At 43.8% G+C, this 15,482-nt stretch overlaps 1 protein-coding gene across 1 annotated transcript in view; it reads right to left on the minus strand.

Annotated features, from left to right (window-relative positions):
- Positions 1-12,380, minus strand: part of LOC126210293 (uncharacterized) — a 160,609-nt gene extending 148,229 nt beyond the window's left edge. The window contains exon 1 of the mRNA XM_049939486.1: positions 12,318-12,380. Within this exon, the coding sequence (XP_049795443.1) occupies positions 12,318-12,345 (28 nt within the window). The 5' untranslated portion in view covers positions 12,346-12,380. The remainder of the gene's footprint in view (positions 1-12,317) is intronic.
- Positions 12,381-15,482: the final 3,102 nt, after the last annotated feature.

Genomic DNA, 15,482 nt, shown 5'->3' on the forward strand with positions numbered 1-15,482 from the left:
CAAAACTGGAACTAATTTTGTTCCAGCGTAAATTGGTTCTTTGTTAACACATTAGAATATATACCACATTTCGCTGCCATACGATAATTGCAGCCTGCACTGGACATCTGTGAGTGGCTACACTTCAATTACAGCCACTTGGTACCACCAGTGATTCCTAACGGATTTTTGTACCAATGTACATTGGAAGAAATACTACAGGGTGGCCCCAAATATTCCTAGAACGAGCTGCAAGAAGGACCAAGTTGTCCTTAAGGAGGAATTAACAGCTTTTTCAGTCCTATGACTGTATGACGAGAATGCTGAAACAGAACTTCACACCTACACTAATGCTTATGAAATATTTATTTATTTATTTAACCTGATCAGATTAGGGCCATCAGGCCCTCTCTTACATTGGTCCAGTGTTTCACACATGCAGCATTTCACACATAAGAGTTACATCATGACAATAGTTTAAATAAGAAAATTAGATTACTCTAGTGACAATATGAATAAAGAGTAATGACTAAGACCTAATAAAGTAAGTGCTGGCAGTATTTTACAACAGGTGCTATACATACAAATTATGATAAAAGCGATAATAGTAACAGTAAAAAAATCAAATAATAATGATAACCATGAGAAAAATTGGCAATAGTAATGAAGATCTGTGCAGATGTACAACATCTTCGTGTGTAAAGTAGATGTTTACTAGTATAGTGAGTTTTGGGGAAGGGAGATTAAAGGAGAGGGAAAGTGGGAAGCAATGAGGTGAAGTGCATTCATGTACAGAGGAAGGCATTACTGTTGCGTAAGTAGATACGTCATTAACTGTTTTTTGAAGCCGGAATGTTTTTAAGTTCTCTAACATAACGGGGGAGGTTATTCCAGAGTCGGGTTCCCGCTACTGTAAAGGACTTGGAGAAGGTGACTGAGCGATGCAGTGGAACGGAGAGGATTTTATTATGATGGGAACGTGTGTTTCTGTCATGTTGTTCCGATATAAGCGTTAAGGACGAGGAGAGATATGAGTGACAGTGTACGTTTATAAGGCAGTAGATGAGACAGAGTGTATGGAAATCTCTGCGTTTCTCTGCATGCAGCCAGGACAATTTTTCATATGCTGGTGAAATGTGATCAAAAAGTCGAACGTCACAGATATTTCGGACGCAGGCATTCATGACCAGTTCTAGTCGTCGTGAATTTTCCTGAGAGAGGCCTTGTAGGATAATATCGCTGTAGTCAATGATTGGGAGTATAAGTGTTTGTAATAATTTCTTATTCAGATCAAAAGGGAAGAGTTTTTTATATTTTTGTAGAACATGAAGGGATGCTGATGCTTTTTTGCACACTGCAGTTACGTGCTCTGTCCAACTTAGATTTTCATCTATTATTACTCCCAAACTCTTTGCTGAGGGAGAGAAGTTAATATTTGTTCCATTTACAATAAGTGATGGTACGGATTCCCGATGTTTTGGGCTAATGAGCTTAGAGTGACCAACAAGTACCGCTTGGGTTTTAGATGGGTTTAGTCTTAGTCCTATGTCCTGTGCCCATTTTGATAGTGCGTCGAGATCAGTATTGAAATTTTCAGTAGCTTTCTTAAGACTGCTTGGTTTCCCACTTAGATACAACTGAAGGTCATCAGCAGACATGTGATATTTGCAATAGGTCAGAACCGATGACACATCATTGACGTACAGAGAGAAGAATATGGGACCTAGTACTGAGCCTTGAAGAACGCCTGACACTACCTGCCGCCATTGTGATTTTATATTCCTGGACAGGACGCGTTGCTGACGAGACGTCATGTACGAGCGAAACCATTGCACTGCACTTGGTGAGAAATTTACACCACTAAGTTTGGCTATTAAGATGTCGCAGTCGACAGTATCAAATGCTTTGCTGAAATATAAGAAGCGAATGATAGTCGCTTCTTGTCTGTCCATGGCAAGTTTCAGGTCATCTGTCAGAGGTGCAGTTCTAGTAAAAACTCAGAAAGCTGCTGCAAAAGGTGGTAGATTGAAGGAGAGGGAAAGTTTGAAGTAATGAGGTGAAGTGCATTCATGTACAGAGGAAGGCATTACTGTTGCGTAATTAGATACGTCATTAACTGTTTTTTGAAGCCGGACATGTTTTTAAGATCTCTAACATAACGGGGGAGGTTATTCCAGAGTCGGGTTCCCGCTACTGTAAAGGACTTGCAGAAGGTGACTGAGCGATGCAGTGGGACGGAGAACTACTGTACAACTGAGAAAGGTGCCTCGCAATTGCTTGGGCCATCAACAGGTTCTGGTTTCATTTATTTGGCGAACCATTCACTGTTGTGATGGTCCACCACTCCTTAAGCTGGGTGACTAGCCTGAAGGATACGTTGGACTGACTGGCGAGTTGGGTCCTGAGGCTTCAGGTGTATGACGTCAAAGAGGTATAAGAAAAAGGATGCAGTCACAAGAACATTAACTCCCTTCCAACTGCATTTTGTGCAACACAGCAGCGTGGAGGAAGTCTCAGTCATCACTGCATTAAATGACATTGCCGCTGAACAGAGGGAAGATATAGCATTGCTGAAAACCATAGAAGCATCGAAGGAGGAGGAACAAACCAAAGGAGTAGTTGAATTAATAAACAGCACTGTATAGGATGAACTACGATCAGATGGGGTAGAAATGACTGCCCATGTACAGCGAGCTATCCAGAAGTTTTTCCATGACACTGCAACATCCGGTCACCTAGGATGCAGGATAATTTAGACAGAATCAGACACGTGTACAACTGAGCAGGTCTCTATTTGAGCCACTGTAGTGATGGAGGCACATGCTGCAATTACTTCTGAGGCTTCTGGTGTCAACTCTGTCTGCTGCAGTGCCGCTCCATAGCACTGGAAACAACCTCTTGTGGTGGTTCCAGAAGTCGACAAATGGAAAACGATGGATGATAGTCTACACTGACTACCTCACCCACTACACTGTCACCAAAACTGTACTGACTGTCAGAGTTCTGGAAATTGCAAGGTTCCTTGCAGGAAACGTCATTTTGAAACACAGACACTCTGAGTGACGATTTCTATCCGCAAGCAAAGTTTTCCAGTCGAGATGAGCATAAGAGGTAGTTTCATGTTGTGAGATTACGCACAGAATGACAACTGCCTGCCACCCATAGACGAATGGCCTCAGAGAAATCTTTAATAGGGCGTTGGCAGATGTGCTCACCACCAGAACTGAAGAAGCAAGACAGCTGGCTCATATGCAGGCCCAGTACAGACGGATAAGGACTATAACACCAAACACATATCAGTGAGACACAGCCTGTTGTGTGGTGTGGAGTTTTATGCCGTCTGGAAAGTGGGACTATCGGGAAAGGTACTAAAGTGCTACTTTGGGTCATATCGTATCCTTCTCCACTTATTGGACGCCACATACGAAATCGAGGATTAATACCATCGATCAAGAAGACAAAAGGGCAGAGAAGTCGTCCATTTCCTCTGTATGAAGCTGTTGTGTACATAGTTCCGCGTAGTCAGCGCACACAACTTTCCCACTAGAGCGCGCCCCGCTACGCACAACAGCGCAGGCACAGCGTTCGTCCGTCTCCGCACTACGAGATGGCGCTGCCTTAGAGATGGACCAAATTCTGCATCCGCCGATCCGCGTATTAATATGTAACGCAGCCAATGAGATTGCTGCTAACGTAGAACCTTTTCTCCTCACAGATCACACTCGCGCATTGATACCTGAACGTGCGAGGTATTATAACAAGTGTACAGACCTCCGATTGGTCAGTCTGCATTTATCTGCACCTGTCTGTACCAGTTTACATTAGTCAGTACCAGTCTATAGTTAGGTTTCAGTCTGCGCCTATTAAGATTACCATATTCCTGTACATAGCCATGAAGATAAATGAATCGACACTTTGTCAAGTATCAGAGATATGTGAGAATAAGATTAACGTACCGAGACCAAAGGAACTTCAGATTGTCAACTGTAAACAGCATCCAAAATCAAGTTATGTAATATCTATGCTTTTTATTATTTTAATAAATGTGTGTGAAAATTAATCAAGTTGTGTTTAAAGTTGGTCACCGTCAATCTGCTACTCTAAGCGTGCAAGTGGCATTTCTATCGTCTGACCTAGCGGCAGAAGATAAACACGCCACGATAAGACCACGAGACATATTGCTGACACTCGCCTACTTTGTTAGAGCGACAAGTCAAATAATCTGATGTGGTGTGTGTGTACTGAAGGTCTTACAGTACGCACACCACAGAAGCCCTACAACAATCCTGAGGCGCAGATCGATGATGGGAAGCTGAAGACCTGCTAAACTATCGTGACACTTAGACGGGAGTGGCTGGCTACCTGCGATGCTCAGCATAGTGAAGAGGATGTAACAACACGATCAGAATGCGTGGATCAGGCGGTGATGCCATACACAGGACCACTGACAAGACCTAGATCCAAGGTGCTGTATGCAGCTCCAATGCTGATAAAGCTGATAAAAATGCTCTTAACGCCTTTTTAAGAGACAGTCTTCACTCCATCCGATCTGATCATGTAAGTGTCGAAAAGTTGTGGAATGTTTTCAAAGAGATAGTATCGACAGCAATTGAGAGATACACTCCTGGAAATGGAAAAAAGAACACATTGACACCGGTGTGTCAGACCCACCATACTTGCTCCGGACACTGCGAGAGGGCTGTACAAGCAATGATCACACGCACGGCACAGCGGACACACCAGGAACCGCGGTGTTGGCCGTCGAATGGCGCTAGCTGCGCAGAATTTGTGCACCGCCGCCGTCAGTGTCAGCCAGTTTGCCGTGGCATACGGAGCTCCATCGCAGTCTTTAACACTGGTAGCATGCCGCGACAGCGTGGACGTGAACCGTATGTGCAGTTGACGGACTTTGAGCGAGGGCGTATAGTGGGCATGCGGGAGGCCGGGTGGACGTACCGCCGAATTGCTCAACACGTGGGGCGTGAGGTCTCCACAGTACATCGATGTTGTCGCCAGTGGTCGGCGGAAGGTGCACGTGCCCGTCGACCTGGGACCGGACCGCAGCGAAGCACGGATGCACGCCAAGACCGTAGGATCGTACGCAGTGCCGTAGGGGACCGCACCGCCACTTCCCAGCAAATTAGGGACACTGTTGCTCCTGGGGTATCGGCGAGGACCATTCGCAACCGTCTCCACGAGGCTGGGCTACGGTCCCGCACACCGTTAGGCCGTCTTCCGCTCACGCCCCAACATCGTGCAGCCCGCCTCCAGTGGTGTCGCGACAGGCGTGAATGGAGGGACGAATGGAGACGTGTCGTCTTCAGCGATGAGACTCGCTTTTGCCTTGGTGCCAATGATGGTCGTATGCGTGTTTGGCGCCGTGCACGTGAGCGCCACAATCAGGACTGCATACGACCGAGGCACACAGGGCCAACACCCGGCATCATGGTGTGGGGAGCGATCTCCTACACTGGCCGTACACCACTGGTGATCGTCGAGGGGACACTGAATAGTGCACGGTACATCCAAACCGTCATCGAACCCATCGTTCTACCATTCCTAGACCGGCAAGGGAACTTGCTGTTCCAACAGGACAATGCACGTCCGCATGTATCCCGTGCCACCCAACGTGCTCTAGAAGGTGTAAGTCAACTACCCTGGCCAGCAAGATCTCCGGATCTGTCCCCCATTGAGCATGTTTGGGACTGGATGAAGCGTCGTCTCACGCGGTCTGCACGTCCAGCACGAACGCTGGTCCAACTGAGGCGCCAGGTGGAAATGGCATGGCAAGCCGTTCCACAGGACTACATCCAGCATCTCTACGATCGTCTCCATGGGAGAATAGCAGCCTGCATTGCTGCGAAAGGTGGATATACACTGTACTAGTGCCGACATTGTGCATGCTCTGTTGCCTGTGTCTATGTGCCTGTGGTTCTGTCAGTGTGATCATGTGATGTATCTGACCCCAGGAATGTGTCAATAAAGTTTCTCCTTCCTGGGACAATGAATTCACGGTGTTCTTATTTCAATTTCCAGGAGTGTATATACCACATACATTAATAAATGATGGTACTGATCCCCCATGGTACACAAAACGGGTCAGATCTTTGTTGCAGAAGCAACGAAAAAAGCATGCCAAATGTAAACGAACGCAAAATCCCCAAGATTGGCAAAGTTTTACAGAAGTTCGAAATATGCCGCGTACTTCAATGCGAGATGCTTTTATGGCAAAGTTTTACAGAAGTTCGAAATATGCCGCCTACTTCCATGCGAGATGCTTTTAATACTTTCCACAACGAAATTCTGTCTCGAAATCTGGCGGAAAACCCAAAGAGATTCTGGTAACACATAAAGCACACCAGTGGAAAGTGGCAATCAATACCTTTACTGCGCGATAACAACGGTGAATTTACTGATGACAGTGCCACTAAAGCAGAGTTATTAAAGACGGATTTCCGAAATTCCTTCACCAAAGAAGACGAAGTAAATATTCCTGAATTCCAATCAAGAACAACTGCCAAGATGAGAAACATAGAAGTACATATCCTTGGTGTAACAAAAAAGCAGCTTAAATCACTTAATAAAGGCAAGGCCTCCGGTCCAGATTGTATACCAGTCAGGTTCCTCTTAGAGTATGCTGATAAAATAGCTCCATATTTAGCAGTTATATACAACCACAAGCTCGCAGAAGGACCCTTACCTAAAGACTGGAAAATTGCTCAAGTCACACTGATACCCAAAAAGAGCAGAAGAAGTAATCCGCTGAATTAGGGGCCTATATCACTAACGTCGATTTGCAGTAGGGTTTTGGAACATAAACTGTATTCGAACATTATGAAGTACCTCGAAGAAAACGATGTATTGACACATAGTCAGCACGGTTTCAGAAAATATCGTTCTTGTAAAACACAACTAGTTCTTTATACTCATGACGTAATAAGTGCTGTCGACAGGGGATTTCAAATTGATTCCACATTTTTAGATTTCCAGAAGGCTTTCGACACCGTTCCTCACAAGCGTCTTCTAACCAAACTGCGTGCCTATGGAGTATCGCCTCAGTTGTGCGAATGGATTCGTGATTTCCTGTCAGAAAGGTCACAGTTCGTAGTAATAGACGGAAAGTCATCGAGTAAAACAGAAGTAATATCCGGCGTTCCCCAAGGAAGTGTTATAGGCCCTGTATTGTTCCTGATCTATATTAACGACGTAGGAGACAATCTGAGTAGCCGTCTTAGATTGTTTGCAAACGATGCTGTCATTTACCGTCTTGTAAAGTCATCAGATGATCAAAACTACTTGCAAAATGATTTAGATAAGATATCTGTATGGTGCGAAAAGTGGCTATTGACCCTGAATAAGGAAAAGTGTGAAGTTATTCACAAGAGTACTAAAAGAAATCAGCTAAATTTCGATTACGCGATAAGTCACACAAATCTGAAGGCTGTAAATTCAAATAAATACTTAGGGATTACAATTACAAATAACCTAAATTGGAACGATCACATAGATAATATTTTGGGTGGAGCAAACCAAACACTGCGATTCATTGGCAGAACACTTAGCAGGTGCAACAGGTCTACTCAAGAGACTGCTTACACCACGCTTGTCCGCCCTATTCTGGAGTATTGCTGTGCGGTGTGGGATCCGCATCAGGTGGGACTGACGGATGACATCGAAAAAGTACAGAGGACAGCTCGATTTGTATTATCGCGAAATAGGGGAGATAGTGTCACAGACATGATGCATGAATTGGAGTGGCAATCATTAAAACAAAGGTGTTTTTTGTTGTGATGGGATCTTCTCATAAAATTTCAATCACCAGTTTTCTACTCCGATTGCAAAAACATTCTGTTGGCACCCATCTACATAGGGAGAAATGATCATCACGATAAAATAAGAGAAATCAGGGCTCGCACAGAAAAATTTAAGTGCTTGTTTTTCCCGCGTGCCGTTCGAGAGTGGAACGGTAGAGAGACAGCTTGAAGGTGGTCCATTGAACCCTCTGCCAGGCACTTTATTGTGAACAGCAGAGTAATCACGTAGATGTTGATGTAGAAATGAAAACTTTTTCTCCAGGAGATGGCGCAATGCTGCAAGCTTCGCTTCTTGCAGCGTGGTGTAGCAGTGAGCGTTATTTATTATTTATTTATTATTTAGAATATATCGTTTCGGAAGGTTTTCGAAACTCCGTATGTTTGTGCTGTTTGCTTATTCTGTAATATTCAGTATCTGTATAAACAGCAGCACTCTCCTTCTAGGAGGCTCTTATGTTCTGTCAGTACGTTGGTGTCCCCAATACAGGGTGTTTGTAAATGAATATCGGGTTTTTAACGCTTTATAATATTTATTACATTAAACATACAGTTATAAATGATATGTCAAATGAAACAGCAACTCAAATAGTTTTACCAAGAACCTTATAAATGTTCAATGTGAGCACCATTTATCACACGGCAAACATCAAGTCTATAGCCGAGTTCTTCCCAAGCACTAGATATGACGCAAGGGGCCCAATGACAGGGCTTGCTTTGCATGGCCTCCACGTTCACGCGACCTAACGCCATCGATTTTTTCCTTTGGAGCTTCATCAAGGATCGTGTGTACGTGCCTCCGCTACCAGCGGACCTCCCTGAATTAAGAAACCGGACTGAAGCAGCTGTTGCTCGTAGAATCACTGAAGACACACTTATCAACGTTTGGCAAGAGCTCAGTTGCTGTGTGCCATTAGACAAATGGTGTCCACATTGAACATTTATAAGGTTATTGGTGAAACTATTTGAGTTGCTCTTTCATTTGACATATTTATAACTGTAAGTTTAATGTAATAAATATTATAAAGCGTTAAAACCCCGATATTCGTTTACAAACACCCTGCAAATGTCCTTTCAGTAATACGTGTTGTACTTAATCGACGACCCTGCTTTCGAATTTGGAGTTAATTGTGGTCACGATGTGACTTCATTCACCTACAGTAATTTGCGGTCAAAGTGTACTACTGTGAACTCTTAACCATATCAACAGCAACGCGACAGACAGATGAACAAAATATTGATATGAAAGTGAAGTAAATATTTCTGCAGCTGTCCGTCTTAGGCACGGCTCTTCATGTGAATATGAAAACAGGGCTACAGGAAACCTCAGAGGAATAAATAGCATAAATTTGAAATTTGACATTTAGAAACGATATTAAAATAACGTAACAGATAAGATACAAAATAAAATCACCAAAACAAATCCTAGATGTGTTATCACGGTACTCTTAGATTATTAAATGAGCAAACCTCTTTCCATCGACACCATTACATTTTTAATTCGAACGATCCACAGAAAGATCCCCTACTTGCACAGAAACGGGTCTGGTTTATGGTGGCTTCCTCTGTGTGAAGTATTTCAGACTATTCTAGTCGCGCATTCCTTATGCCTACTACATACCAAGAATAACAATTAGTTATCCTCTCAAACTGAGACTTAACGAGTGCTATCAATTTTGTATCTACAAATATGTGAACTCAGTGTCAGGAACGGCGTTTCTGAATGTTCTGCCAAGCATGAAACTCACAACCAGTACACCAGAGCTAAGGTAGACTAAGACACCTCAAGGCATATGCTAGTATGAATTTTAAACTTGAGAAGTAGATGCTCTTAAGGTTGTTTAATAAATTGCCCCTATATATTGGGCAAATGACATTAAGGCTGAAAAACAAGCGAAAACTGTATAACTGACTATCAGATAACTTGTGTTGCACAACAAAAGAATGACATAGGCCTAATATGCGTAACATTAACTTCATGTTTCAGGTCATAGTTAGACTTATATTCCGTTATTTTAAAGTAATTATTATTAAGTTTACACTCCTGGAAATTGAAATAAGAACACCGTGAATTCATTGTCCCAGGAAGGGGAAACTTTATTGACACATTCCTGGGGTCAGATACATCACATGATCACACTGACAGAACCACAGGCACATAGACACAGGCAACAGAGCATGCACAATGTCGGCACTAGTACAGTGTATATCCACCTTTCGCAGCAATGCAGGCTGCTATTCTCCCATGGAGACGATCGTAGAGATGCTGGATGTAGTCCTGTGGAACGGCTTGCCATGCCATTTCCACCTGGCGCCTCAGTTGGACCAGCGTTCGTGCTGGACGTGCAGACCGCGTGAGACGACGCTTCATCCAGTCCCAAACATGCTCAATGGGGGACAGATCCGGAGATCTTGCTGGCCAGGGTAGCTGACTTACACCTTCTAGAGCACGTTGGGTGGCATGCGGACGTGCATTGTCCTGTTGGAACAGCAAGTTCCCTTGCCGGTCTAGGAATGGTAGAACGATGGGGTCGATGACGGTTTGGATGTACCGTGCACTATTCAGTGTCCCCTCGACGATCACCAGTGGTGTACGGCCAGTGTAGGAGATCGCTCCCCACACCATGATGCCGGGTGTTGGCCCTGTGTGCCTCGGTCGTATGCAGTCCTGATTGTGGCGCTCACCTGCACGGCGCCAAACACGCATACGACCATCATTGGCACCAAGGCAGAAGCGACTCTCATCGCTGAAGACGACACGTCTCCATTCGTCCCTCCATTCACGCCTGTCGCGACACCACTGGAGGCGGGCTGCACGATGTTGGGGCGTGAGCGGAAGACGGCCTAACGGTGTGCGGGACCGTAGCCCAGCTTCATGGAGACGGTTGCGAATGGTCCTCGCCGATACCCCAGGAGCAACAGTGTCCCTAATTTGCTGGGAAGTGGCGGTGCGGTCCCCTACGGCACTGCGTAGGATCCTACGGTCTTGGCGTGCATCCGTGCGTCGCTGCGGTCCGGTCCCAGGTCGACGGGCACGTGCACCTTCCGCCGACCACTGGCGACAACATCGATGTACTGTGGAGACCTCACGCCCCACGTGTTGAGCAATTCGGCGGTACGTCCACCCGGCCTCCCGCATGCCCACTATACGCCCTCGCTCAAAGTCCGTCAACTGCACATACGGTTCACGTCCACGCTGTCGCGGCATGCTACCAGTGTTAAAGACTGCGATGGAGCTCCGTATGCCACGGCAAACTGGCTGACACTGACGGCGGCGGTGCACAAATGCTGCGCAGCTAGCGCCATTCGACGGCCAACACCGCGGTTCCTGGTGTGTCCGCTATGCCGTGCGTGTGATCATTGCTTGTACAGCCCTCTCGCAGTGTCCGGAGCAAGTATGGTGGGTCTGACACACCGGTGTCAATGTGTTCTTTTTTCCATTTCCAGGAGTGTATTTCATTGTAACTGAACTATGATCATCTTGCAAGAAAGTTTAGGGAAAGTGGCTTGAAGGAAGGCAAAAACCACCCAGAACAAGGTGGTGTGTGGACGGCAACAATGAATGCAGCTGTGGCAACAGGTCTGAGAAGAACAGTATGTACTTCCTGAAGTGCTAGGAATTGCTACTCTCGTGTGTCACATTATCTGACGTTTCATTTATGACTGGCAATCTGTGCATCCCTCTTGATGGGATTGATATAGCAGAAGCTTTATTCTGAGGTTTGCATTTCTTTCCACTCTTTTCTCCTGTAATGGTCTGCAAATTCCAGAATAATTTGAATAGCGCAAGAGAAGTTATGTAGATATTACACTAAGCCATTTTTTCGTTAGACGCAGTAAGCAAGCATAAGCAATAGCAGTGAAGATGGGTGCTACAGCCAATAGTACACAGGTTACTACACTCATTGTAAATTTTTTTCTCACTTTGTATCCGTGTAAAATGTGGATTCAGTGCTTTAGATTAAGAAAAACCCTGATTATTATACTTATCCCCTGCTATGTTTATATAAAAATATATGTTAATAAGGTGTGAACGCTGTTTATGTTTTAGAGATATGGTTAATTTTATTGTTGTTGACTGCTCCCAAATATTTCTATTGTGATTTACAAACGCAAAAGCTTATGACTGCAACAGAGGGGTCGTTTGGATTACATTTCCGTTGGGCATACTTTCCCATCAAGCAGGTTATGAGGTAATAAGTTCCGCCATATTTCTAAACAGTAATATAATTGTCAATAGAATATTTATCATTAACATCAATATACACATAAGATTTCACGATAGAACGTGGGAACATTCATCAACACTACAATCTCAAACAAAAAGCTGCAAATCATTTGGAACTAAAAAGAAGGTTATATAGGAACAGTAGGTATACTGTGCAAGAATTGAGAAATCCAAAACTAGATTCAGTAAGAATATTACTAAACTGCACACTTCTCTAACAGTTCACCATTTACAGGTGGCTGCACTTGTTAATCCCAAGCATGCTTGTAATTTGTAAACACTAACAGTACTCTACTCACCGGGGTAGTCAATATACGCTGCCAACATGCGCTCAGGGCTATCCCATGCAGCATGCAGGTCTCTTCGTCAGCACCTTACCGGCACAGTGCTGCCAATCTGAAGCGACAGTGTAGCCGCGGAAACAGCCACAGCGCACTCTGCCCGCACTCCCTATTTCGGCAGTCGTGTGGTGGCACACCTGTGAGCAGGCACGACACATGTGCTCTACCTCCAGCAGGCTAGATGGCTCTGCTTTATCTCCAGCAGCCATTCTCCTGGCGCTCACTTCTTCAGTGGTGGTGCTACCAATCTCAGAGCTTTTCCTGTCAACAATACTTGGCTCGCCAACTGATTCCAGAGGTATAGAATGACCGAATTTATCAGTCCTCACATTTTGTTCATCTTTCACGCCACCTCTGTAGTTGTAATAGGCTGATGGTGTGCTTGTTCCATTCCTACCTATGGCATTAATCTTTCTGGATCCAATTTCATCGACTATGCCACTTCTGACTTGCGTGTTATCTTCTGTTACAGCTCCAAAGTGACTGACAATTTTTGCTTCTGAATTGTCTATCCTGTCAACGGCGCGTTCGAGCCTTCCAGTATTAAATTCTCTGAGATTTCCACCGACATCCCTCTGGAATGGAACTTCTGAAACAGAGGAACTACCATTATAGCTGAGGAGCATTTGTGCATTACGTTTTCTTGCACTGATATCTTCAAGTCTTTGATTGCTTTCTGGTGATTTCTCAAAACTCAAGGTAGGTGTGCTGTTTATAGCATACCCTTTCTCATAACCACCAATATGTCTCTCAGGAAGCACCATGACTGTTTTCGATTTCACTGCCTCATAATTTCCATCACCTTCCTGGAAATGTATATAGCTGTCTGGATTTTTCTGACTGGCCTCTGCAGCCTTGTTGCCTTCATCAATAAGATCTTCATGTACATTTTTCACAGGAGATAAGTCATTAGGCAAAAAAGACTCTACTGAGCGCCTCACATATTCTTCCCCATCACTGTCGCTCCAACTTGTTTCGAGGCCAAATAATGGCAAAGCCAAAGGTGTTGGTGCATATTCACTGTCACCATCAAAGAATAATGCTTCCTCTGTGGGATGAGGATTGGATGACAAAGTAACATATACTTTAGACACATCATGCAAAGGCAATGACCTGTCACTATTGTCAAACACGTTATCCACACTGTCGTTTTGGCTGGTGGTAAGTCTGGTCATACTAATTCCACCATTGGCAGATTTTATCCCAGCATTATCATTCTGTCTTTCCTGAATTTCAGTAGTGACTTTTTCTTTGTTTGTATCCTGGTGTTTTGCACTTTTCGATGAGATTAAGTAAGTATAAGAACCTTGTTTGCTGGGATAGCTAATGTTTGTAATTGATACATCTGTAACTGATGTATAAATCCCCTGCAACTGCTTATTGCTTCCTACAGCACTCTGACTCAGATCCTCCTCAGACAGAACCTGATGTTTTTGATTAGGTCTTTCTGAAGTGCTTGAATGTGATAAGTTATTGCAACATAATGATCTAGTACCAGAAGATAAATTCTCTTTGCTATTAGCAAGAGAAACTTCTCCCATAGCTGTGTCTAGGGACTGTTCTTCATTTGTGAGTCTATCCACATGAGGTACCGTAGTACTAAGAATACTCTCCCTTTCCCCATTCAAGGGACTGTTAGGCGTAGCAGATCCTACACTTGCTGTGTTAGTAGAATGTTGATTCACTACATGATCTATTACTTGTAAGGTAGATTCAGTAGCAGTCGCAGATGAAGAAAACAAGCGACTTTTCAAAGTTGATTTCGTTGTGATATAGCTGTTAAGTGAAACGCTACTTCCACTATGCCGCGATGGTGGCTTCGTTGTTTGCAAAATATGAGCTATAAGTGGTCTAATCCTATGAAGGTTATGGACTGGCACATGATGCTGTGTTCCTTGCTCGAAATCATGTTTCTCCTGTACAGTCTCATAAAGACTGACACGATTATTTTGTGCTTGCGGGTCATACTGTACTGTTGGATTAAACATTACTTGTTCAGTGTTTGTTAGATGTGACTTAATCAAGGAAGTTCCTTGGATCCTGCCTGGAGTTCCACTTCTTCCTGAAGTGTAGAAAACATCATCAGTCCTGCAACAAAAGAAAATGTCAAAATATCATTAATTTATGCTTTATATACATCATAACAATTTAAAAGTCAATAACTTTCTTCCTATTATGAGTGACTATTTCGGTTGTCATACTCATTAACTAAACAAGATTAATTTATCCAGACTACACGAAGAAAAAGTACTCAAGATCCGGTGTCTAATGCCAAAAGGCAGTACAGTTAAAGAACTGGAATGCAATCACAATTTTCCTGCAGGTAAAGGGGCTATTTTTTCATAAGCCAAATGGTGTAACAGACATTTTGAGAACACAATGGTGCATCATAATGCATACTGGTAAACTGCAGTTGTCCCACTAAATTTTCAATCACATATGCACAGAAAATTACAGCTCATGGACTAGCACAAAAGACATACCATTCACACAGTTAAAATGCAAATGCTATTTCTGGGATCAAACAAGTTCTACAGCAGATGAAATGCGGCCACTGCATGAGAAAGAATCTCTGCCTATAACTGAAACAAATATGCTACACTCAGATTTTAAAACCTCAACATCAGTGACTGCATTGTCTACCATCCAACCACCTAGTAGCACTAACATTTTTCTCAATCCCTCTGCTCTGCACACTACAGTACATGTATGTATTCTCAAACTGAGCCAAAGTACTGCATAACATTACAGTTCCACCTGTGCGGTGTAACACACACCAGGCAAGACGGTCCTCTATCTGACTGCCCTAACACATCAGGCACCTTAAAAGTGTCAATAAACTCACTGCCTATTACTATCAACAGCAGCCATGTTCAAAATGGATCAAACATGTATCTAATAATCAACATAACACAACCAAAGTACACTCTTGGCAGTGCTATCTAAATGAGTTAACTACAACACCTGCCTCCAGCACATTCATTAACACTCAGTGTACTATCCTATTCTCCTTCAATAATTTCTGGCAGAAATTCGGCCACACAACATACATCAATTAACAATGCACTTGAGTATCACTTGCATGCTATGAAAGAGGAATTGCCACTACACAGAGCAACAGTT

The sequence above is a fragment of the Schistocerca nitens genome, chromosome 10 (genome assembly GCF_023898315.1).
Source record: "Schistocerca nitens isolate TAMUIC-IGC-003100 chromosome 10, iqSchNite1.1, whole genome shotgun sequence".
Classification (NCBI taxonomy): Eukaryota; Metazoa; Arthropoda; class Insecta; order Orthoptera; family Acrididae; genus Schistocerca; species Schistocerca nitens.